The 26,987-nt window shown below is 47.0% G+C and overlaps 2 protein-coding genes across 2 annotated transcripts in view; one reads left to right on the top strand and one right to left on the bottom strand.

The window, feature by feature from the left end:
* Positions 1-6,029, top strand: part of Cystm1 (cysteine rich transmembrane module containing 1) — a 54,873-nt gene extending 48,844 nt beyond the window's left edge. The window contains exon 3 of the mRNA XM_029471962.1: positions 5,544-6,029. Coding sequence (XP_029327822.1) covers positions 5,544-5,650 — 107 coding nt within the window. The 3' untranslated portion in view covers positions 5,651-6,029. The remainder of the gene's footprint in view (positions 1-5,543) is intronic.
* Positions 6,030-7,156: 1,127 nt separating this feature from the next.
* Pfdn1 (prefoldin subunit 1) overlaps positions 7,157-26,987 on the bottom strand; it is a 52,263-nt gene continuing 32,432 nt past the window's right edge. Inside the window, exon 4 of the mRNA XM_021150814.2 lies at positions 7,157-7,534. Within this exon, the coding sequence (XP_021006473.1) occupies positions 7,451-7,534 (84 nt within the window). The 3' untranslated portion in view covers positions 7,157-7,450. The remainder of the gene's footprint in view (positions 7,535-26,987) is intronic.

Here is a 26,987-nt window from a genome sequence, read left to right on the forward strand (position 1 = left end):
GAGGGGCCAGTGAGAAGGTTCAGGTGGTAAAGGAGTCTACTGTCAAGCCTGACCGCTTGGGTTTGATTCCCAGGAGCCATACAGTGGAAGAAAATAACCAACTCCTGCACATTGTTCTCTGACCTCCACCTGAATGCTGTTGCACTAGAAGAGGGATAGATAACAGCTTCCACAAGCTCGTAGTCAGGTGGGACTCTTGGGGGACAGTGCTTTAGAGGCACTTTACCCTTTACTCTGTAATGACCTTTAAAGATGTGTGTTCACATACATTGTATGTGGAGACCAGAAGCCAGTATTGGCTGCTGCTTCCTCCTCCTCCTCCTTCCTTCTCTCTCTCTCTCTCTCTCTCTCTCTCTCTCTCTCTCTCTCTCGACAAAGTTCCTCTGTGAACTTAGAACTCACCTGTTCAGTTAGACTGGCTGGCCAGTGAGCTCTAGAGATTGCCCTGTCTCACCTCACCAGTGCTAGGATTACAGGGACATATCATCACACTTGGCTTCTGTACAGGGATGCTGGGGATGGAACTCATGTCCCCACCACAATTGTGTGACAGTTTACCACCTGAGCCATCTCCTTATTCCTTAAATGTTGACATCAATTGCTTAGTTTCCTGTTTTCTTTAGAACTTAGTATCTGCATTAGTGATAGTTGTAGACACCACACCCAGGAAGATGTTGCCTTGCCTTGCATCTGTGTGAGGTTCTTTGTTTCATCCAAGGAAATAAATGTCTGAGTATCTCACCCTCCCGGTCCCTGCAGGATCCCATCAGCTAAAGCTGTGTGCACCTGCCTGCTACCCTGATCATTGCTTGTTATCTGTCTGTGTCCCTTCCCCCAACACACACACACTCCTTTCACCTTGTGCCTAGACTGTTGTATCACCCTTTAATCACATGAAACTACACTTAAAAATGTCTTAATATGGATTGCTGAAAGCCCCTTCCCTCACAGACCCAGAATAAGGAAACCTGTATTTTCATGATTTCTCCTATATAGGGTGTCACCTATTAGTTCCTACTAGGTCCCACCAAACACCTCACCTCATTTTGTTCATAATGCACTTTGTCTGTGCTACTTTCTGGTTATGAGAAGGTCAGAGCTGTGACTTCTTCCATATTATTAGTGCGTGCGTGGCGGTCAGGATTGGAACTGGAGCATATGTGCATAACCACCATCATTCTCAGAGAACCAAGCAACGAGGGAGGAGTCGGGCAGCTGAGGAAAGCTTCCTTGAAGGGTCAGCAGGCCTGGGGGAAATTTGCTGTCACAGTTGAGTACTGGAGCAGGTCCTTATCAGGGGATGGGCTCTGACTCCACAACACATTCTGGAGCAGGGCAGGAGCCAGATCTTGACCAACAATGCTGACCTTCGTTAGCTTCAAACGGGAACCAGAGGCACAGGAAGATCGGCTTCTCCCTCCACAACAGCATGTCCCATGGCACCTGTACTGTAGCCAGACTGATGTGCACAGCCCAGGTCTAGGAGGCAGTGGGGTGGAAGGAACAGGGAAGGATCTGCCTTTAACTATATAGTCTCAGCAGACTTTTTGACACTCCGAATCTTTATCATGGCCAAGGCGATCTCAGTTCTACACATCACTTGGCATCTGTCTCCAGCTTGGAGGCTCACAGCTGCCTCAGACTCTAACCAATCTCGTCCCTGTGCATGGCTAGAGGGGGCAGTGCAGACCTAGATATTAGGCTAGCGCAACTTGTACAGATGCACCCAGTTGTGTTTTAGAGTTTGGGGACAGGGCCCCATTGTGTAGTGTAGCCTTTTGTGTGCTGTACTGCCCATTGCCTGTGTTTTGTTCATCCAGAACTGCTGCTCACAGATGTGCGAGTGCAGAGTGCTAACTAGCAAGCTGACCTGGGTGACTGATCCCTGGCAGGATTGCTTTGGGGCTCACCTGGATGACCCAGTGGTTCCCTAGTTTACTTTAGCCTCTCGGCTGCACTTGTTGAGCCTGGGGACAGGACCCATTCCTGTGCTTATCTTCCCCACACCAGTCCATGACCATGGAAGCAAGTGGGTGGCAGTCAGTCAGAGAAGTCCCAATCAGTGAGAAACTACCTTCCGGCTCTGTCTGGTCTGCCTCCGAGAATCTTAGGACACTGAAGTAGGGAGAGAGTAATTGAGGAGACTTGGCATTCTCATGATTCAGTTTCATTGAAGCGATCGTGAGGTTAGAGGTGAAGCTTCTGAGAGCAGCTTGAGACAGAAGAGTGGAAAAGACACAGGGACTGAGAACAGCCAGACTCAGCGGGCAAAGGGATCTGTGGTCATGGAACCTGGCTGAGGCTGCATGTGGAAGCATCTCCTAACCTCTCCCACCCTCAGCCTTTGAAAGCGTCTAGAGGAGACATTACTGACAAGCTGCTGAGCTGAGCTGGGGGGGCGGGGGGGAGAGAAGAGCCCGTCCCACTGCAGTCCTTGTGGCCACAAATACCCTCCCTCACATGCTTGATTTTTGCTGTGGGCTGAGCGGGTACCTTAAGCAATGGGGCACCTTTGTGCTAGCAATAAATAATGTCACCGGCATGAGTATCCTCCTCCATGGGGTGAAGCAGAGCCCCTTTGGCCTGCATGAGAGGTACAAGCCATTCTGTTTTGAGGCTCTATAATGATAACACTTAAGATTTCTCCTTTTATCTGCCTCTTGGTCTACATGGTTGAGAAGCATTCTGGAATCTTCTGGAATCTCAGGAAGACTAGTTAGCTGCCATCTGTCTGTCTGTATGCCTTATGTGGGGGGGTGGCAACCAAGATTCCACTAGTGGCACTCCTCATGGGTCACTGCCTGTGCGCTCCTGACAGTAGAGGACAAACCCCTCTAGGGAACCTGTCTCTGGGCTGGAACATATCGCTTCAAAGTGCAGACTTCTTGGTGAAGGTTCTTGCTTCCTGCCCGCCTGCCCACCCGCCCTGCCTCCTCCGTGCTTAGGCCACACTGTTCAGATGTACTCACAAGCATGCACAAGGACTTGGAGACTCTAGCATACCAGAGCCTTAATCATTTAGAAGGTCAGAGTAGAGCAAGTGAAGGCTTCAGATGTCAGGCTGACATCACCTGAAGCCTTCACACACATTCTGGTGACTCATCCCTGCCCTGTCCTACTTGCCTACCCTTGTAGGCCTGTGAGGCTGGAGACTATCCTGGAACTAACGGGCTTCTGGTGTGATATGTCAGGTGGCCTGGAGAAAGACCCCAGGGATTGTTAGATAGGCAGTTGGTCACAAGAGACTGTGTGCCTCCTGGCATGGCCCATCTAGCATAAAGACAAGAGGCCCTGCCTATAACCATCTGAGTCCTCCCAAATTTGTTCTGCACCCAAGGCTTCGGGGGCCATTCTGACCTTTGGGTCCCACCCTGTGCGTTCCTACCCCACCACCAACTCTTGTATTTACACCCAGGTGGCACAGTTCTAGGTCCTTGATCTTCTGAAGACTATACCAGGCTGGGGCCAAGAAGACTGACAGCTGGTTCAAGTTGGAAGGATGGCTTCAACAAAGGAGGCAAAGCAGTAAGGGAGTTTACATCTGATGTCACCCTAGCCTAGTCATAGAGCCTCACAGACCCTCTTGCCTGGGACCAATACAAAGGCCCCTACTAGTGGTTAAACAGAATAACACCTGTGACCTTAGTGAATGAATGAGGTTAGTCCTTTGATTGAAAAGAATGGAAGCCAGTTTCTTAAGTCCTAGAAGCACAGGACCTAGAATCGAGCCTTTGTCCCAAGTCTGGCCACAGGGGGGCACTTGATCTCCAAGGAGGATCTCCAACTGAACAAGCTGTAAAAGGCAGTTACCAGGACAGTCCATCTGACTGGGTACAGAACACCTGGCTGGAGCCATCTCTGTGGCAGCACCTGCTTGCTGTCTGACCAGCTGGCATTCTCAGCTCAGCTTCAGGACTTACCCACCGAGCACAGAATACATGACTGATTTGATAGTGGGAAGGTGTGAGAATTCTCAAGGCAGATTCCCTCATAGAGGTGACAGGGACAGTGGCAACATAGAATAGAGAGCTGTGAGGCTCCTAGATGGATAGAGTCCTGAGGCAGAGCCCAGGCTTTACAGTCAGTAAAGAAGACACCCTCTGGAAATGCAAGGCCCTCTCCCGGGAGCAGGTGGGTGTCTAGAAGATGGCTGTTGGAAGATTTACCATCTCTAGGCCCATGCTGTGAAGCTCTGGAAGTCCTTCTTCCGACTTACTTGTGGGTCAGTTACTGCTGCTTTGGTTAACTTGAAAGCAAGAGGCAGGTAGGAGACTTTCAGACCCCACCTTGTCCCTATCCCATCCTCCTAGCGTCTGTGACAGGGAGGGGGAGTCAGAAAAGCTTTTGGAAGACTTGTCGTCCTCTGGAAATGGATGCCTTGGGCATCTTTTAACCTCCATCAGCAGTCTGGGAGGGATGAGCTGGAGGTTTCCAGGCACTGGTGAGACCTGGCAGCAGTGACCTTGGCTGATCTGGAGAGGCAGTGAAGGAAGCAGGACCTGGTATTTGTGTTGATGTAGCTGAGCAAGCTCAAGGTCCACTGGGTCTCACAGGACGGGCAGCAGGACTATGCCCAGTGCCTGCCCCTCAGGGAGAGCAAGGGCTGGATGACACTATGCGGTGGGCTTTTCACTAAGTCTTGGCATGGTGAGCAACCTCCCCGATGGTTAAAAGCTGGAGACTGAGTGGTCTAGGGTTAAACCTGTGCCAGATCCCTAATACGCCAGGGCACACGTCCCAGAGCTGCTAAGGTGTAAACAGAAAACACAGGACCAGGCCAGCTTGCATGGCTGGTCCGATTCATAAAACCCACAAATTCTCTGTTGTGCAAGTTTGACGGTATGGATTTGATGAGGGTTCTAAGCTCTAAGCTTGCCCCTAGGGCAAGAGTAACTGAGGTGTCATCAAATGTAGGCTCAGACTTGCAGCCCCATTCTGAAGGCTTCCTGCAGTCTGCACTCCCTGCCCCATGTGCTTTACAGTGTAATTTGCAGCTGAGTATCACTCATTTTTACCTTTGGGGGAGGGGGTTATTGCTGTTTGGTCTCTGTGGGGTTTTGGCTGTCCTGGGACTTAGATATCCTCCTGAGAGCTGGGATTAATGGCATGTGCCACCACTGCTTGGTGGGGTTTTTTGTTTTGTTTTTTTATTCCAGATCATTCCTTTAAAATACAGATTTTAATTCTGCTTGGCTTAGCTGAATCTGCAGGAGTGTTCCCTCACATCACACACACACACACACACACACCTATGTAGTGTAGGGGACAGTGCTTCCAGGCTTCTCAGCTATTTAAGGGTCGCCAGCTTCACTGCCTTGCTTAGGTCATTCTATAATGTCCCTAGTATTCATTCCCAGGAGGAGGAAGGTTGTTCTCAAGTGATGGGAGGAGAGAGGCCGCCTTCCTCTGTGCGTCCTGGGCAAACACAGGAGAGACAGGCTGCATGGCGTCACTGCTGTCACTCTTCTCTGCTCCTGGGAGGCGACTGAAGGCCTGAGGTGTGTACCAGACCCATCTCACTCTCACCTTCCTTCCTTTTCCAGTGTATGTGGTGGAAGACCAAAGAAGAGACGACCTGGGCCCATCCACCTGCCTCACAGCCTGCTGGACTGCTCTGTGTTGCTGCTGCCTCTGGGACATGCTCACCTGATCACCTGATGAGCCCAGCTCTTCTGCTTGGCCGCTCTGCGCCACCTCCGATAAGTGTGCCTGGTCCCATCTCTTCTGATTGCTATAAAGTGGCTAGCTCTGCGCAGACACCTCCACTTTCTGTCCTATGGAGTTTTAGATTAGTGAAGGGTTACTGCTACTTAGTTCAGTGACTTGATCTTTTTAATGTTCAAAACTCATTTCTTACTGATCTTTAACAAATGTGCTAAATAATTTACTTTTTTTGGCCAAAGGCTTAGTTATGAAATATATATTTATAATGTTTAAATTATGCACTCAAGGTAATGGCAATATGTGACACACTACTAGATCTCTCTGCTCATACCCTTTATGTTTCAATAAATCTGTCCAAAATCTGGCTGTGTGAATTATTCCAGGTAATCTAACCCACCATGGGGCTGTGCTTCTGAATCTCCCAGATTCTGTTATATTCCATCCGCCAAGGCTCGTAAGATGTGAGCAGGTCAGCATGTGATACCTACTGTCCACTCACAAAGAGGAGCTTTTCTTCTATTCTGGCTACCTCCTAAAAGTGTGCGGTCCATGACCCAGTGTCAAAGATGGCTCAGGCAGGCATATTTACCAACACCACTTAGACTTGCTTTTGCTGGGGCCCTGGGAAAGGGACCTCTGGGTGACTGTGGACTGCCCAGGGCTGCTCTCCAGAGTCCATAATCACAGAGTAAACAGTTCAGAGGCTCTTCCTGTTCCCACCCACACTCCTAGTTAACCAACCTGTTCTTCTCACATTCAGCCACAGGGTGTCGCTAAGCTGTCAGTCTCCTTGGCTACAGAGCACCAGGGCAGCCTTGCCTGCTGTCATCTAAAACAGCAGAGGAAGGCAGGCAGGGTTCAAGGAGAGGGGGGTGTACTTCCATCCCTTAGAAAGTGAAAGTTGAAGCTGGCTAGATGAACTCATGTCTCAAGAAACAATGTTATATCTTTACACACTGGATCAGTGCTCCCAATTAAAGCCCACCACCAAATAACACCCTGGCTGCACTCAGCAACTATCCCAGGAGTTTGTGTAATGGCCAAGTGCAAGGCAAGAGGAAGGAAGGGAGGAGTTCTGAGTATTTACTAGTCGTTTTCGTTCTAAATACTTAAGTTTACATCTAGTTTTCAGTAACAGTTGTGTTTAACTGACCTGCAGTAAAGTTCCTGAAAGCTGCACAGAGAGTGAGCTGTCCTGAGCACTAGCAGGCAGGGCTACGGGCACACCATGGCCAGACAGGGCCAGAGCCCAGACATGCTGCTTGCCACTGAACTTTGTTTTGGAATTCTGGGGAGAAAACAGGGAAGGAACCCTGAAGCCAACTGTGGCTCTGTCCTGTCCGCCACACCTATCAATTTGTCATCTTCTTCCTCCTATGCTCTATACAGAGGCCCAGGAGTCACCTGTCAAAGGACAGAAAGGGGAGGAAAAAAGGGACACAAGCTGAGGAAGACACTTGCCTCTCTCTCCTCCGATGGAGGAAAGCACATGTCATAAAGGAAAGACATAGCTTTTTATTGGTCTAACCTGGTCTAACCCACATGCCTAGTGAGAGGCTTGGACAGCTTTCTCCATCTGCCCCCCAGTCCTCCCTCTGTTGAGAGCTCCTGGCTTGCCCCAGGAAAGAAGAGTGTCCTGAGCAGGGGTTGGCAGACATTCAGTTGGGACCTGAGGGGCTCAGGGTGGAGAGATGGGGCCGCTGGGCAGAGGGAGGGCAGTACCCTGCACAGCCCCTGCTGTGACAGGATGTGAGGGATCAGAAGGGAAGGCGCTTCCCAGCAGCTCCTACTGTGCCCTCCGAGCCATCAGCATCTCCCGGATGTTGTCCTCAGCCTCCTTGACGCTCCGCTCCAGGTAGGACTTCTTCTGCTGCAATATGAGAGAGAAGGGTTAGGACCAAGGTGAGCAGGTATAGACAGTCTTTACAAACACATGTTCTGGTGTCCTCCCTGGACAGTGATAGCAGACATGCTACCAAATAAGAGACAGATAAGCTCACCTGTCCACAGCATTCTGCTCAGACCACGGGAGGACCTGGCCAGGTATAGGGAGCACAAAGGCCCCGTAGAGGGCAGGCCATAGCATCTTTTCCCCTAAAGCAAGTACATGACATTATACAGATGAAGGCCAGAAAATTCCAGGACAAAGCTCCTGCCCCACAATGGACTGTCTCCTCTGAGGGCTTTCTATGGTCTGAGCCCGGCACCCACAGCCTCTGGTGTACAGAGCAGACAGCATGCACCACCCTGTCCATGAGCCCAGTCAACTGCACATCTCTCTCAGGCAGCTAGATGAGCCAGGCTGCAGTCTGCTTTTCTAATGCGTCTGCTGCTGCCGCCACGATCCAGAACAGTGACACATGGGTAAAGCAGGCTGGTGGAAGCTCATCTTCTCTCCTAAATTAAAACTCTCAACTTCCACAAAGAAACAACTACTTTCAGAAGCCACATCAGGGCTGGGACCACAAAGATTAGTCAAAGGAAATGATGTATATACATTTTTTGTCCTGTGCTCATCCCAAAAGCATGGTGGCTTTACCACAGGCTCCTGCCCTGGGAACAAAGTTGTGGCTGTGTTCCCTCTTAGGAGACAGGCCAGTGCCCATTAGAGGAATAGTACCCGTCTTCAAAGAATACTCGGAACCACTCCCGAGGGACGTGACGGAGGGACCTGCACTGGGGCTGCTACAGCCAATCCAGGTGACACCGGTGCCCTCCACATTTCACAAAAGGTGCCTATATGGCCCAGGGGAAGTCTCCAGTGGAGGGCTGGTGGCCACACATCATTGTCCTTCTAGAGGCATCACAACCTGCTGACAGACCTTCCGGACCTGCTTGCTTGGGACGTGAGGGTACAGACAGGAAAAGAGCCTATCTACAAGGTGCTCATTTGCACCAAAGCTCTAATATATAGTCTCTAAGTCTCTGCCTTAAACTTCTCCCACTATGGCCAGATAGCTGTCAAACCACGCATTCCAAGGCTCACTCTGCAGAAGCAAAATACAAACCTGTACCAGCTCTTGTGAGCCCATCTCTAACCTGACCTTACCCTGACTCATTTCCCATCTGCCAACTTGCACCCACTTCCTTACAACACCAGGAGCCCCATAAAAACCATCAGGACTGTGACAATTGGTCGGCCCCAACTGTGGACTGTTGCTATGGAATTTTCCTTAAGTACACTGCTAACACTGATATGGCCTATCACTGTGATAGACTGGGGACTGAACTTCCTTTGATAAACAGCCCATAGAGTTTACTTGTGAGTTAAGAGGCACATACTGATGACTGCTGGCTCATCACTGAAGAATGTGCCCACACAGGATAGCAGTCATAGTGCCACATGCCACCTGGACACCTTGGACCCAGCCTCATGAGAAGTGCTGGGTGCTGACAGAGCTGGTGGAGGAAGCAGGACTTTCCCAGCCGTAGCTAGTACTCAGGGACCTGGGTCTGGTGCTTTTGGTCTGACAAACTGCTGACACAGATGGCAAAAACATAAACTTAAAATCAGCAAGGGCCACTTCATCCTGCCCAGGTTTCCAAACAAATGCAGATTATAATCTTCAGCATCAATACAATATCCCAGAGCATTTCTCCCTTCACTCTTTCATGAATTTTATACTAGTATAACCCAAGCTCTTCAAGTTTAAAAAAAAAAAAAAAGGCAGACTGGGGGCTAGAGAGCTGGCTCAGCAGTTACAAGCACTGCACTGGCTGCTCTTTGCAGAGGACCCAGGTTCAGTTCCTAGCACCTACATCATAATACCATCCATAACTCTAGTTCCAGGGGATCAAATACGTTCTTTTGATGTCCTTGGACACCAGAAACACATATAGTATGCATACATATATGCAAACAAAGTACATGCGTGGTGCACACGGTATGGAAACGTATTTTTTAAAAAGATAGTGTAAATAAGCTTATCTTCCTTAAGACTCATTGTCTGGTTGGCTTTTATTTTTAGAAACAGGATTTTCCTATGTAACCTGAACTGTCCTTGGTACTCCATGTGTAGCCTAGGCTGGCTCTGAACTTGCAGCAGTTCTCTTGCCTCACGTCTTGCAAGGGCTGGGGATTACAGGTATGTGCCATCAAACCCAGCCCTTTAAATCTTTAAATAAACTGAATGGACAATTCTTTAAAAATAAATAAATAGTTCAATAATGGAGGTTTTCTAAGTACTTCAATAGTTCCTGTCTCCACATCAAGAATAACTAAGCCCAAATGATATCCAACCCACTATGTGAGGTGAACTGCTGTGAGGTAAACCTATCTCACAAATCGTGCCCTGAAGTTCTGATCCCTGCTACCCCTGAAACCGCTCTTAATCAGGAACAGAAGTCTCCAGATTCCACCCCATTATGGATTCTAAATCCAGTTAATGTCCTTGAAAGCAGGTGGTATAAAGAAGGGCAGAGAGGGAGAATGGCATGTGTGCTCTAAGTAGACACTTGAGTGGTTGGTCTATAAGAAAGCTGGAAGAGGGCTGGAGAGATGGCTCAGCCATTAAAGGCTAGGTTCACAACCAAAAATATAAGAAAGCCGGAGGAGTTAAACAAGCATTCTTTCTGCAGCCCTTCAAAAGAAGCATTGGCCCATTATACCTTCATTCTGGCCTCCAAGAAATGGGAAAAGATTTTTTAGAAACGTATGAATTTGTAGTGACTATAGCTAAGAAATCAACACAGAACATGAGAAGAGATGTGTCCACAAATACTTCATACCAAAGGCTCTTCTGGACCTAAAGGATCCTATACTTCTAGCCACATCATTTGGCAAATGTCTCTATAAACATTTTTATGCTGGAATCATACTTCTCTCAAAAACAACTGCGAGAAAACAAACCCAACCAAAAATGTACACGAAACCATCACAGAGGATAAAGAAAATGAAGGAACCGAGATTTAGCTAACCTTCTCTCCCTTGACTTTCTGTAGTTACTTCCTAAAAGGATCACAAAGTCAGAGCCACCCCTTTCTGGGACAGCAGCTCCATTCTTGCATTGGGTCTGGACAAAGCCACTGTGCACCATCGGTGAGTCTGTCACACCCTGCTAGCCCTGTCTCAGAACGTATCCAGAACCTTCATGAAGTGACTGTCTTCTCCTGACCTCCTCATTGAGGCTGGGGTCTTCCTTTTACACGCAAAGCTTTCTCTCCACCAGCTCTCCATCTTAGAGTGAAAGTCAAAGCTATTTCGTCTGTGGGCTGCTAAAGCCAAACATAAATCTGCAGGCTGGGGCCATGAGCGATGCAGATTAAGGCTGGTTGGCTTTGTCTGGCTCACAGGCATCCTTCAAGTGTAGAAATGAGCTCCTTGGTCTCTCCCCCAGGACCTAATCATTCCCCAAACCAGCTCTTCCAGACCTTTCTCAAGTGTTACCTTATCTGAGAAGGAAACGTCTAGTGGGCAGAATTTGGTTCTCTCTGTGCCTGGGTCCTAGAGTCTAGGATGGCCGGCCCCTGCATAGCAGCAGCTCATGCTGGTTGAAGTGGTGCATGCACCGGGAAAGCATCTTGGGAATACTGGTCCACTCACTGGTCCTTTTTGTTTCCCTCCCAAGTTCAATAAATAGGGAGCATGCACCAGAGGAAGCAAAGGCAGAGAGAGATTGTTCTTCACAATGGCTTTCCTGTTTGGGCTTTGGCCTCTACCCTTTTGCCCCTGGATATATATAGATTTACGACTAAAACTTCTCTGATGTCAACAGAGACCTCAGAGCCTTGATCTCACAACAGAGCAGGCCCTTAGGCTTTTAGCGGGTCAACAGCTATAGCTATAAAGCAAACCTTTTCAAGTTCCTGCAGTTTAGACTCTGGGATCTGTAAGAAACTACCCCATCTGGTGCCAGACCCTCTGCTTCTGTGGACTGCACACAGACAATGGTCACCTGTAAGCTCCAGGGACCCCGGAACCCACCTTCCCACAGCAGTCCTGGGAAAGGCATGTGCTGTCCTGACTGCAGCTGTCACCTGCCTGGCACACAGTTCCTTTCGTAACCCTTCCCTAGGGAATTCTCTCGGGCCATCAAACCACAGAGCTCTGGGTGCAGTGACATTCTTGTGGGACCTTCTTTTGATTAAGAATTTCTGAGACTTCCTGCAAGGCTCAGCATAGCTAGCTAGGGAGGTGCCACTGTTGAACTTACTGCCCACAGAGGGACATCTGAGACTGGCTTTTCAGTCTCATCAGAGGGACAGGGCTCAAGTACCCACAACTTCGCCGACATGACCCAATCTCTTAGACTCTTGAGGTAATTCACCCATGACTCTCTCCAGGTTTCTCTTAGGAATGAACTCTCTCCTAAACCTGCACTTTCCCTCCTGCGTGTTGTGCCCTGGGTATAAAAAAGAAGGTTTGAGGGCTTTCTTTCTAATACCATGTAGCTTGGTTTGTTTGTTTGTTTTTTAGTCCAGGATGGCTTTGAACTCACAATCCTCCTGCCTCAGCCTTTCAAGTGTTGGGAACATGTGTGCAGCACCACACTAGCTATCAGGTTCTTGTCTCTGATCCTCTCCCCTCTGGGGTTTTGACATCTCTCCTCTCTATGCCTCTCAATTTTCCCTCAGCCACAGACTCTTAAACATTAAAGTAAAACATAAAATGGAGAAATGGAGAGAGGAAAGACACGGTGGATCAAAGCCTCCAGCCTATGCCTCCAATTCAAGCTGCAGGGGCAACAGACAAGACTGTCTTCGACTCTTCTGCATCAGAGATTTGGGGAGGCTCCTGTTCTCAGAGACCCTCGGCTCTGAATCTGTCCTACCACAGCCAACACACTTTCTCCTGTGGTGAATCCCAGGATCTGCCAACTTCAAGTTTTCCTACTAATCAGAAAACTGAAGGCAAAGGCTACTTCATCCTCATCTGTCCCTTAACATTCCAGATTAAAAGTCTAAGAAACAAGCACGGTGGCTTATACCTATGAACCTAGCACTTGATTGTTATTTAAAAGACTACAAGGGCTGGGGGTGGTGGCGCATGCCTTTAATACCAGCACTTGGGAGTCAGAGGCGGTGAATTTCTGAGTTCAAGGCCAACCTGGTCTACAGAGTGAGTTCCAGGACAGCCAGGGCTACACAGAGAAACCGTGTCTCAAAAACAAAAAAACAAACAAACAAAAGACTAGAGAGGGGGAGAGGAGGAAGAAGAGGAAGGAAGAGAGGAAGAAGAGGAAGAACAAGAAATAATTTTTTAAAAGGTTGGAGAGATGGCTCAGCTGGTGGTATGGATTGTCAGCACTTCATATAGCACAAAGATCCTAAGATCTCTGCAGTAGAGAGTAAGAGACAGGATGACCCCCTGACCAGTCAGGCAGGCAGGCACATCTACAAGCTCCAGGTTCCCTGAGAGAGCCTGCTTCAAAGGATAAGGTAGAGAGCAACTAATGAGGGCAGCCAACGTTGACTTCTGGCCTCCACCTACACTCACACACACTGGCGCACATGCACAAACACGCACACACAAACACGGCCACAGATTCTTCATTTCTCTCAGTCTTTAGAAGTGCAGCTGGTCACAGGGTGGCATGGCAGCTGCCCACCACAGTGAGGCTGGAAAAAGGCCAAGCTGTGCTAAAAAGGTAAGGGAGTCTATCTTGGCAGACAGCAAACCAATGTGGAAGGCAAGAGGGAGAGAAAGCAAAAGGAACAGACAAAAGGCACGAGCAGGAAGTCAGGAGGCAGAATGAAAGGCCTCTGCAGCCCGTGGGAGCATCTTTGACACAGCAAGGACGTCCATGACCTGAACGGATGAAGACAACATCACAAAGGCAGGAAGTCAGGGTTTGACGTGAGAAACAGGTAATGACCATCTGCAACTCCCACCGAAGATGCCAGGATCCATGGGGACTGCACAGCTACAGCACTGAGGGAGGGACAAGCTCAGAGAAAGCAAGCAGCTGCCCAGCAGGGTCCAGTACCTGCATCTTCTAGAAGCTATGTTAGGAACGCCTTTGGAAGCTATTGTGCTGAAGGACAGGAGCCTGCAACTTGTTCAGTAAGCAGACAGTGTGGCTTTCCTGAGAAGCTGACACTGCTCCACACCAAGCCAGCCGGATCCCCTGCTCCCCGTTCAACTCAATCCACCATGACAAAGTGCCATACTGCTCTAGCACCTTTCTTCTTCCAAACCACTGGCTACCCCCTCAGGCTCCCTGAGGCTATGTGACCTCCAAGGCTACCTTCCCTGACAACCTCCATTTAAGCTGTACAAAAACCCAGGCTATCAGACACCCCTGGAGGGACAAGGGTGAAGGAAGGCTTACAGGAGTGCAGAGGCAGTGGGGACAGCTTGTCCAAAGCAAATGGCACCAACAAGCTCAGCCAAAAAACCATCACTAGGAGGAGACGAAACCCTGTGCTTCCCATCCCAGAAGCAAGCATCGGCAGGGCGCTGTCAGAAATGCCCCAACCACTCACTGAATCAGAAACTCTGGGTCGAGTCCAGTAATCTGTGTTTTTACAGCCACCCAGTGATTCCAAAACCTGCTGAAGTCTGGGAGCCACTGTCCAAATCGGAATCAGTAAGTTTTTCCTCTGCAATGCCAGACAATAAATAGTTTAGGTTTTATGGGGTTGTCTGCAACTGCGGCACAAAAGAAGCCGTCGACAATGTGTGGACCAGTGGTGTGATCTAAGGAACAGCACAGCTGGCCTTCAGGGACACACAGGCCAGCCCTTCAGCAGCTGTAATTTGCTAACCTCTCTCCTGGGTGGTAGAGACTCAGTGAGAGCTGACAGACACGACAGTCTCCACTCAGTCCTTTTCCCTCGCTCGCTCGCTCGCTCGCTCGCTCTCTCAGCTCACAGAACAACTCTGCCCACTTTCCTTTGGCAACCGTGGTGTCCGCCTGACTCTCAGCACCTGACTCCCAACTGCCGGGTGAGCCTCGTTCCCTGGGCTCTCTGCCTTCCCTCACACCGACACTACCCCACGCTCCTCCTGTTCCTCATCAGCCACGCAGCTCAGGCGCTCCACCAGACTGCACAGCTACAGCTCCCGAGCCTGCTCCTCACGGCCCGCTCACCACCACAGCCTCGACCTCCTGTGTGTCTGACACCACACTCTACCATGTCCAGAATGCCAGCCACCATTTCCCTTTCCTACCTACCTACCTACCTACCTAGCCTAGCTGCCACAGACTAGCAAAGGATTTGTAAATTTTCTTTAAAAAATAAAAATAAAAAGGTTCTTTTCCATGCACACACTTTTCTCCTTTACCCTCTCCCCCTGTTGCATCTATCTGTCAAAATGCCAGTCTATATTAAACCTATCCATGCCTATAGTGGCTAGGAACTGCTGGAAGAAAACACTCCACAGACCATGGCCCTCAAAAGACACTCTGTGACCAGCAACCCCATTAAAGCCTGTCCACCTGTCCGCACTCCAAAACAAGTTCACACTTTTTGTCTCTGATTCTCAAACTGTACTCCACTGTCTCTCGGCTCACCAATGAGGGGAAGGTAGTAACTACTCTGCTTTCTGCTGCAGAATCAACCTGTGGTGTGCCTGTCCTTTCTCCCCACTGTAAGAATGGACAGTGTCCCAGTGTCTACAGGAATCAAAACCAGCCTCCTACTTAAGCACCGAATCACTGTGTGCCTTCCCAGAAACCCCACTCCCAGCTACCGTTTCTTTCTTCCTAAGCTATTTAAGATCCATCTTGGCAAGGAAAATCATTAAAATGAAATACTGAAAAATGTTTCCTCTGGGCCACCAACACAGCTCAACAGGGAGAAGCACTTGCCACATAAGCTGACAGTCCTGGGAGCCAACAAAAAAAAAAAGAGATCAGATTGGCTTGAACCTACAACCCTGGCGCTCCTACAGAGACAGGAGAATTACCTGGGCATTTGGAACACACAGTGATCCTCCTGCTTCAACATTTGTCGTGAAGCCACTAGATTTTAAACTCTAGTGAGTACAGCACCTCTTCTCACTAAAGCCCAAAATGAAAACTCAGCTTCTCACAGTAGGGACTATGAGTTGTGACCAGACAACAGGCATGCTCGAGATAGGTCGCTTTATCCCCAGAGGCCCAGCGGGTCCAGGGCAGCTGCCGTGAGGCTAAGCATCTGGTCCAGTTGTCTGTGATGTGCAAATACAGTTGTCTGAGATCTGCAATTTTGAGATGTTATTAAGTACAGGATTATAGAACATACATGTAAATGTTGAAAATCTATTAGAGCAGTGGTTTTCAAACTTTCTGATGCTGTGGCCTTTAATACAGTCTCTCATTTTGTGGTGACCCTCCAACCATAAAATTATTTTTGTTGCTAATTCATAACTGTAATTTTGCTACTGTCATGAGTCATAATGTAAATATCCGTGTTTTCTGATGGTCTTAGGTTATGTTATCCCTGTGGAAGGGGTTTCAACTCACAGGTTGAGAACCACTGTGTTAGAGGTTGTTGTCTTTAACAAACAAACAAACAAACAAACAAACAAACAAACAAACAAAAATCCGAGTATCTTTAATGCCAGCACTTGGGAGATGGAGACAGCTGGATCTTTAAGTTCGAGGCCAGCTGATCTACAAAGTAAATTCCAGGACAGCCAGAGCTACACAGAGAAACCCTGTCTCCAAAACAAACAAACAAACAAACAAACACAAAAGACAGCACCTTAATATCGAACAGTGAACAATGAACACGTAAAGAAAAGCAGAGGGATTTAAGAAATACTAGGAGAAAGAGCAACCACAGAGCCTCACCAAGTCCCTCACTGTAGCCTGCACTAGGGTCAGATGTCAGGGAGAAGAACGGACAGAAATGCTTTCCCAACCAACACACCTAGCTTGGGCCTGCAGGCCCTTTACTGAGCTGAGGACTCCAGGACCAGGACCAAGACTGGAAGGAAAGATTATGAATTTTATTTTTACTATGTATAAGGTGCCTATGACATACCCAGGATGATAGGAGATGAAATTAGATTGATCTGAAGTCATGAAGGAGAGCTAGACTAAAGATGTAATTTTTAGGGTTGGGGAGATAGCTCGGCTAGTAAACTGCTTGATGTGGACCTGGGGAGGAAGAGCGGGTGGGTCCTTATTTACAGGCCAGCCAACTCAATCTCCTGGGTGAGCTCCAGACCCAGGAAAGATCCTGTCTCAAAATATGAAGGCTGACTTCTGGTCTCCACACACACATGTGCATGCACACAAGCAGCTGAACACGTATGTGCACCCACAGGAACAAACGAAGAGTGGTGCATACCTTTAATCCCAGCACTGAGTAGGCAGACAAGAGAATCTGAGTTTGAAGCCAGCCTGGGCTACAGACTGAAGTTCCAGGCTAGGCAGAGATACATAGTGAAATCTTGTCAAACAAAACAAACAAACAAACAAAACCAGAAAGTTGGGGAGTATAACTTGGATAGCTTGTTACCTTGGGAGGTTGGCTATGTAACGTAGTTCACAGCACTTGCCTAGGACATGTGGAGCCCTGAATTCAGTTCCCAGTACCACTAAAAGAAGAGAAATCAATCAATCTCTCTCTCTCTCTGTCACACACTCACACACACACACACACACACACACACACACACACACACACATAAGGAAGGCCATGGCAGAAAGAAAGTCAGGCTGACCAGGGCCTCATATCAAGACCCTGTCTAAGAAAGACAGAACAGAAGAAAAGGAGAAGAAGGGAGGGCTGAGGGAAGGGGGCAGAGAAGGAGGATGGGCTGTGGGGGAAGAGAGGGGTGCCATATCCAGTTTCTAGGATATCTTCTACCCTGAGGACTGACCCCAAAGTTTCATGAAAGAAATCAGGTAATATTTTAAGTGTCAAGATCTTTCCAGTGAGACACTGGGCCTTCCCCAGCCTGCTCAGCACATGACTATAATTACAGCTAGCAAATGCTGAGAGGCTGAAATGCTTGGTTCAGGAAATAAAGCAGCCAAGACAATATCCTCAGAGACCCGACAAGGCCAAGGCTGAGAAGCCCATTCCATACAAGGAGGTCAGCAGAGAACTGCTGAGGTCAGCAGAGAACCACTGAGAGCTCATGGATCTCACCGAGTGGGTGCAGTGTGCCTTCTCAGCTGACCATGCCTACACATCACAACTCAAGTCCCTTCATGGGGGACAAATAGGAGCACCTGCTTGTAATAAGGAAAACGCAGACATTCTTTTTTAATAAATCAAGAATGTTCTTAATATATATCACTTTTATTTTTCCAGTATTAAAGGGGGCTCGTGGGCCCGGCAGTTAAGAGTGCTTTGCTCCAGAAGCCTCAGTCCAGTTCCCAGAACCCACGCTGTCTGGTGACTCACAGCTCCAGAGGATCAGACACCCTTTTCTCTTCTCCCTGGGTACTTCACATACATGGCATGCGAGTACATAGGCACACATACACACATAAGCTGTTGTAAAGTTTTTTTAATAAAGAAAACAATGGTCTCAGTAAAAAGGATAGAGGGACTATCAAACTTTAGCAGCAATAATAAAGCCGGTGAGTTCCTGCCTTTCTGTCATAGAAGGAACCAGAAATCAAGTCTTTGGACCAAAGGTCCAGTGAAGCAGAGACGAATAGGGTGTGCCAAAGCAGGAAGAGGAAGCAAAAGCCAACACCTCACATTCTTAGAAGTGGGGGTGTGAGTGACTCAGCTCAGTTGGGGGTAGGACTCATTCATGCAGGTATGTGGACTTGGGGCCCAGCTCCCAGCTCTTGGCTACAAATAAATGAAGAACTGCAGTCTTCTTACAATTCAACAACAAAAGAGCAATTAAAAAACAATCAAAAGGGCTGGCAAGGTGGCTTCAAGGGTAACTGTACCAACCAGAAGCCAAACCAGATGTTCTACGCTCAGTCCCCAGGCTCACAGGGTGGAAGGATAGACTGAGAAATTATCCCTGACCTCAATTAAACTAACCCCCAAAGCCACATTCCACAAAAATCAAAATCCATCAACCCAGGGCGCAGAGGTGACTCAGCAGGTAAAGCTGGCTGGGCTGGCGCCAAGCGCGACACAGCCTATATTCAAGTCCTGGAACCCACATAGTAGGAGAGAACAGACTCACAAAAGCTGTCCTCTGACCCCACAGAGACGGCATGGCATGAGTGCACACACAATATACATGTGCATGCACATTAATGAATAAATAAGAGTGTAGTGAAATTAAAAAACAAAAAACAAAACAAACAAACAAACAAAAAACCCGAGCAATCTAGAGTCAGAAAGAGACGGGCTGCCGTGTGAAGATGGAATTGGGGGAAGGTCACAGGGAGCAAGATGTGCTCTTCTGGGGTGACAAGTATTCTGGGGGCGCAGTAGTGGTGGATACACAACAGCTTTAAGTGCATTTTAACTCAACTACAAAAAGTATCCCCAAACTGATAAACCACACAGGTAAAGCTGCAGCCTCTGTCTGAAAGCAGGTACAAGAGAGAGGAAGTTTCTAGCGGATTATTCCTCAGTGACACCTCAACTGGCCCGCAGCCCACCCAGAAACTTAAGTGATTCATATACAGACTGGCCAGGGGGGGAGAGGCTGACACACTGATTTCTGAAAATTACCTTAATGCTCTAAACAGAAGTACTAAGCACTCAGAGCAGCAAGTAACTATGGAACTCAGCCAACGGACAATCAAGGCTGTGACCTCACTACTACTCTCCAATGGAGTCAACATTTATACAACTGAAAAAATAGAGATACAGCAACCGGAAACCCATAAATGGACCTGGAGCCGGTGAAAACAAGCTCAAAGCCCCGGCAAGCACAGATGCATGAGTCACAGGCACCGCCTGGCTGGTCTGTGTGGGTCAACAGAGGGCAGAAGTGGAGACTACAAATCCACTCCGATATCAAAGGGCTATTTATAAAGCTTTCCAAAAACCCTGGCTCTTGCTTCAGATGGAAAGGAAGGAAGCTCACAGCTATACCTGTCGGCATCATCCCAGAAAACACTGCTCAGTCTCTAAGCTAACGTTCCAGGCAAGACAAGCAAGCAGGACCTTGTTCACAGCCAAGTGCTCTGACGGGAAGATCAGGTCCACATCATAACTTCTCTGTCCACGGTGACTGATACAGAGTTCAGACTATGATGAAATCATTCAATGGACCAAACGTCACAGCTGTAATTTGTCCCCAACTCCACACCCACCCCTGCTACCATGGAACTAGTGTAAACAGATTGGAGTTTCATGTGCTATTAGTTCTGATCTAAGTACTGACATAATACCAATTAAATTTATAATGACTTGAGAGTAATAAAAGAGTCCTTGGCACAATTCTCTATGCAAACATGATTCAAGGGGTGGTTCCATTTTGTCCTTTCTTCAACCCCTAGGTGCTAGGCCACATAGAAACCATGCACAATCTCTTCTGAGAGCTCATGGTTCAAGACAATTATCATTTTATAAAAAGATCAAAAATCCTAGAAAATTCAAGCATTCCACCAGAATGCCTGCATCTTGGACTGACAGAGAACTCAGTAAAGAAAGGAACCTGCGACTCCAGATCTCTGGAACCCACACAGTGGGACAGAACCAAGTTCCACAAGCACACACATGTGCGCGTGCACACAGACCCACAGACACTCTGGTATCCCTCCTTTTCTCTGAATGATTCTAGCACTGCAAAGCACAGGTAATTTTCATTTCCAAACTATGAAAAAAAGACACCAATTCATGAGATGGTTTCCTCTACTGCCCATGGCTACTAAGAAATCAGAGCAGCAGATATCACGTGGGCGTCCTCATGCCCACATCCAGTCAGTCCTCCTGGCCCAGGAGTTCATGTTTCTTGGAAAAGTCTTAAAGCCTCATGGCCATACTTATGTGGGATAAACTATGGTATCAACTCTCGATTCTTCAAATAAAATACAGAGAATGACTTTTTCTTGTGGACTTTCTACAACAGTGTAGAATCAACGAGCTACATCTATTTATGTAGTAGCTAGCACTGTGAAACCTGCTACTGAGTGAACAAACCTAAGTTGTTAAAATATGTGAGTGGCGTGTTATCCACCATGCATATGTGCCGCGAAAGCAGCCAGCACCTTGACAGTAGCTGCTTCTGGCAAACAAGGAGACGCCAATCTCATCAGTACAGTCGGGTTCTGGTGGTGGTGTAGGCTTCTGGGTTTGGATTTTTTAAGTCATTTTGTTTTGTCTTACTGTGTAGCCCTGGCTGGCCTAAAATTCACTATGTAGATCAGGCTGGCCTCCAACTCACAAAGATTTACCTACTTCTGCCTCCAGGGTAGTGAATAAACATTAGGAAATGCCGAGGCTGGGATGTGGCTCAGTGGCAGAGGGCTTGCCTGGTATGCGAGGGGCCATGGTCACTCTTCAGCACAGCCAAAGGAGAAAAGGAAAGTTTTCACTTGCTCTTTCTGCGTGGTGACTACATGCTTGTTTGTTGAGACAGGGTCTCACATAACCCATGTTTGCCTCCAAAAGCACTACTTAGCCAAGACAGGCCTTAAATTTCTGACCTTCCTCTTGAGCGCTGGGATTACAAGCCTGTGTCCCTACACCTGGACTAAATGGCACTGCTGACCAAACAGAACTGAGTTACATCCCCAGTCCCTGACATTGACTAAATTTTGCATATCTATCTATGCATTGTGATTCTTTTCCAATTTAAAAAAAAAAACACTTTTATAAACATTTGATGGTGATATGCAGGATCAGTAAACAGGTGTGAGAAGGCTGGTAAAATGGCACATACCTCTAATCCCATCACTCCAGAAGCAATAGCTCTGAGTTCGAGGCTACCCTGGTCTAGATAGTGAATTCCAGGACACTGGGTGCTACATACTGAGACCCTGTCTCTGAACAAACAAAACAACAGAAAGCGGGTGTCTGTCTAATATCATACATAAATAATAACCTAATGTGCAACGCACAGTACTGGATAGTTCACACATATGTGGGTCGGCATGTTTTATAAGCCATGCTTTTCTTCCTAATCCTACTCCCTTTAAATATGGTCTTGAGAAACTGCTGGCATGGGAGAAAAGGCTTGTCTGCAAAGCACACGTTCTCCTTCTGAGTTTGAGAGGGTCTGTCTACCTCTGCTGACCTGTGACTGTCCGTTCTACCCTTCGCCTATACGCCTAACTCTGGAGTGGTATCAGAAACCATATGATTACTGCACATTATGCCGCCCTCTTCAACCTCATCTTCATCAATAAGGATATATATATATATATATATATATATATATATACACATTTATATATATATATACACACATATATAATATATGATATATTAAAATGATATATAATTTTTTAAAAGGCGAGACTTTGATATTCATCTGACATCCAACTGGTTCCATTCCTGTGGGAAACTTCTTTACTCTCACTTTCACTCCAGTCACTGTTCACACAAGTGTGTTCTGGGCTAAGAAGCAGTAATTTACCCAAGACAGCAATGAGTGAGGGTTATGGTTCTTGTTCTTTTACATCCTACTCCAAGAGTTCATAAGGTCGTGTATTAATACTGAGTGTATCATAGTAAAGAGCATCTAAGACAGGCTAAGATCTTCAAAGGAAACTAAGTTATTTGAACGTTCAAGTTTTTCTTAGTATATCCTCAAATCATAAAGAAAAATGTTTATGTGTGACTGCATAGAGAGAAAAGTATTTGGTTTTGTTCTGTTGTTGTTTTAAGTGCATGAAATAAGAAACTCTACTTCCAGGGTGAGGGATCCTAACACATGGGAGGCTGAGGCAGGAAGACAGAGATTTTCCAGCTTAGCCTGGGCAACAAAGTGAGCCTCTACCGCAATAAACACATCAAACACAAATCTATGCCTATGATATCTCCAATGTCTTCAGTAAAATCTGTGGTGGGCATTTCCAGTAAAAAGGAAAGATGCCTGAAGGTCAAAGGCCCCTAAAGAGATTCTAAATGTCTTCTGCTGTTCCCTCCCTGCAGGGTGTTCATGTCCCATGAACATAATTCAGCTCAGAGCTAACTTGATGTCAACCTTCACCTTCTGCACACCCACGTAAGAACAAACCTACTTCCCTCAGCCATCTAGGCGTGGCCAGCTCTAGGGTCAGAGCGAGTAAGGGAAAGCAAGAAAGGGTATTTGCAGGTCAGGACTGAAAACTAACAGTCCCTAGCTGGGAACGTAGCTCAGTGGCAGAGTGCTTGCCTAGCATATGTAGGGCTGTAAGTTCAATTCCCAGCATCCCAACACACACACACACACACACACACACACAACACACACAGCTTCACATGAACACTAGACTTTCCTCAGACATGTCTAAGCCCTCCATCCAAAAAATGAAAACAATCCATTTTTTGGCCCCAGTGTTAAATCAGTCAAATTCAGACAATTCCTCATCCCAGATGAAAGCAGGAATTATGCAACAAAAGGATTTCTGAGGAGACGGTAGTAACCTGAGAATATGAAAGCCCATGAAAGTCCTCAGGTAAATCAAGAAAAACTGCAAAGCAATAGAAGCATAAGAAAGTCTGCTTGTTTTTCACACAAGCCAGCACTGGGACCCACAGCAGGGACAGGAAAGACATCTACGGATCCTTCAACAGTTTCACAAACATGCAGAGTGGAGAACAGAGCTCCAGGCACAGCTTTCCATGTGAGCACTGTGGCTTAAAACAAAAGTCAGGATGGGCCATGGAGCTGACTCAGTGAGGCCAAGAGCCTGCTGCTAAGCCTGACACTCGGTCTCCTGGACCCAGGTCTGTCAAGGTGTCTTCTAACCACCACACACGAATGGCCACAAGCAGGGGCCTGTGCATGCACACACACAAAATAAGCATTGTTTAAATTTTTAAATTAAATGCAGGTGTACTGGAATCACATATGTGGTTAGCTTTTTAAACAACCTGACTCAAAACAGCTGGTTAGGGCTAAGTACATTTCTTTTCCACACATTCACTTTCCCATTCAAATTACCAACCCTCATTGTTTAATAGCTTTGTCCTCTCAAATTTCTCTCTGTCTCTCTCTCCTCTGTCTCCATTCCCTCCACTATCAAAAGCCATTAGCACAAGGCTACAGCTGCATGGTTAGCCTTTAGCACCAACAGTAAGTGTGCATTTTGAGCCCACTGCTGTGGGTCCCCCAAGTGCTCTGGGGTGTGAGAAAAGGGAGCCTCAAACAATGGTTTGCCTGGTATTCGAAACAAACAGATGAATAAAATCCATTCAGGGAGAATGGAACCAGGTCCCTTTTGCCTTTTCCCAGGAGCCACACTGAACGTCACACTGTGCAGCTCATTGGGGAAGGCCTTAGAACACACTCCCCTTATTTGTTATTTTTAGCAATTTAGTGGACAACGCCTGACAACTAAACATGCCCAGAATAGCTAAAGGGAGGGGGATTATCAGATACCACCAGCAAAAGAAAGCAATAAAGTTATCACTGCCTCTAACCGTAAGGAAGACTCACACGTTCCACATCTTTGCAGCATCGCAGTTGAACCTTTAGAGTCACAAAGAAAAATAGTGTTTCACTATAAAACCCGAGTGGAAACTGATACGGTTTCCTGCACTGGGCACTGGGCCATACTCACGTCGGTTTTCTTAAAAACAAAGGCAGAAGCCGGGCGTGGGGCTGAGTCTCTGCAATCCCAGCACTTGGAAAGACAAGACAGACCCAGAGATCAAGGACAGCCTCAGCGACATAGCAAGTTCATTAGGAACAGGGCTACCCTGAGACCCCACCTCAAAAAACTGTCAGGACTGGCTGTCCAGTGAGACAGCTCAGTGATCAAAGGCACCTGCAGCCGAAGCCTGACTTCAGCACCAAACCCCACTGGATGGAAAGAGAGAACTGACTTCCACAGTCATCCACTGAGCTCTGCATGTGTACTTCAGCGTGCACACAGCAATGTTCAAGCGCACGAGCACGTGTACACACACAGAGATAAATAAATACATGCGATAATATTATAATTGTTTAAAGGAGTGGAATATATGTGTTCATTTTAGAAACTATCACTTGTAAGATGATTACAAACCAAAAGAAGCCCGTAATGAGTAGAGGAGGTCTGCAGGCAGCAGGTGAGAGAGGTGTGTGAAAGGAAGTGAGACTGGGAGCCTCTTCCATTTAATCATAATTAGCAACATAAAATCAACCTGAGCTGGCGGTGGTGGCACATGACTTTAATCCCAGCACTTGGGAGGCAGAGGCAGGTGGATTTCTGTGTTCGAGGCCAGCCTTGTCTACAGAGTGAGTTCCAGAACAGCCAGGGCTACACAGAGAAACCCTGTCTCAAAAAACAAACAAACAAAAAAATCAGCCTGAAACATTCTATTTATAAATGAAATATAGAGGAAGAAAAGGGCTGGTCACTGTGCCACAAGCTTTAATCTCAGCAGTTGGGGGCAGGAGCAGTTTGATATCTGAGCTTAAAGCCAACCTGGTTTACACAGAAAAATCCTGTCCTGAAAAGCCAATAGATAATTTTTTAAAATAAATAAATGAAATATATAACAAAACCATTTTTTAAATGGCACAGGAAATTAAAATGGTGAATAAAGCTTCAACAAAGACCAGAGTCATCTACATCAGCAAATCACTTGAAACCAAAATGAACTGACAAGATATAATTTATAAAATATCCAGGTACAGTCAAACCTAATTCTTTATCAGAGTTTACACAGGGACAAACATGCCAATATTCTAAGGGTTGTGTAATTTGTAAGACCATAAAAGTACTACAAATGAATAAAGCATCTTCCAGTGTATGCGGACTTGTGCATGTGCAGTTAAACACGTGATGGCTAGTACAAACTTGATTTATAAAGAAATTGTGTGTATATGTCTCTGTGTGAGTTCGTGCATGTGAATACAGGCAGGTGCCCTGGAGATGGAGTTAGGCAGCTGTGGTTGTGAGCCATCTGACATGGGTGCTCTGGAAGAACAGAAAGCACTCTCAGTGCTGGGTTAGCTCTCCAGCCCTCGTATGAACTATTTTCAAGCATATGAACATCTCTTTGACTTAAGTGACTGCTACAAAAATATGAAAGGAGATGCCGTCATGCCATGAATATGCTTATTAATACAGGTGTACCCTGCCCCACACGAAGTATTGAACACTCTGGCTTTTCTGGCCAGTACCTTTTTGTCTGTCTGTCCATCTGTCTGTCTAAAACAGGATCTCACATAGCTCTGGCTGTCCTGTAACTCACATAGCAAAGGCAAACCTTCAACTTCTGATCCCCTGCTCCTGCCTCCCACAGTGGTAGGGCTATCGATGTGTACCAAGCCCCGGCTTGGCCAGCATCTCTCACTTGAAGCTGGAGATCTCCTGCCCTGCAAGAACAGCAACTGAGAGAATGAGAACTGGGTAAGTGAAGTCCACGGACTCCTGATTACCACAGGGAGCTGCTCACTAACATGAAAGAAAACTGAAAGTGTAACTTATCAAAAGAAACAGGCCTCTAGGCAGCCTGAGAAATATCTGAAGACCTCTCAAGCACAGGGCTGAGGAAGGTAGGGCTCCTGTACTCGTAAGTGGTCACAGTGTGTAACAGCCAAGGCTGCAGTCAATAACTCCCTGAAGTGCTCAAAAGGAGATCTGATATGGGCTCAAACACTGCGAGGACGACACAAAGCTCCCTAGAATTAGATCTGAGAGGAAAAAACACAACATGCATTAAAATGCAGGAAGCTCATCTCGGGGTTCATTGCAATGCACATGCAATTACTGCAAATTTGTTACCTTAACTGTAAAATAAAGGTACATCATCAGGGAACAGAGTGAATCACAGGTATGTTGTATGTAAAATACCTATAAAGTGTATCTGTCAGACAGATACATTAAAAGAGTTACCTTGTTAAAAGGAACAGTCCATTTGAACTAGTCACATCTAAATTCTCCTTAATTGGGAACTTAGCCTTTGTATTTAAAATAAAATTAAATTAAAAAGAAATACACACATTAAATTCCCTCCTATCTAGCTACCCCTGAAAGCTAGAAGTTTGTGGAATTAATTTCTGACACATTTAATATTCCTGGACTCAGATTCTGCTGGGGTGAAGGCCCTCCTCAGCAAGAGCAGTATGCTATAAGCAGTCACGCTCTGAGTCTGCACGGATGAGAATGGGCTGTCTGCTAGCACGTCTACATAACGTGATACCAGACACCAGGGAGGATGAACAAATCATCTTAGAGACAAGCACGCACCACACCGACGAAGAAACAAGACAAAAAAGAATACAGAGTGACTTTGTTTATAAAGTCCAAGAAGAGAGTGTAGTGGCTATTCTTGGTTGTCAACTTGACTATATTTGGAATGAACTACAATCCAGAATTGGAAGGCTCACCAGTGACCCTTATCTGGAGGCTTGGAGATCCTTATCTGGATCTTGGTAT

The sequence above is a fragment of the Mus caroli genome, chromosome 18 (assembly GCF_900094665.2).
Source record: "Mus caroli chromosome 18, CAROLI_EIJ_v1.1, whole genome shotgun sequence".
NCBI classification, from domain to species: domain Eukaryota; kingdom Metazoa; phylum Chordata; class Mammalia; order Rodentia; family Muridae; genus Mus; species Mus caroli.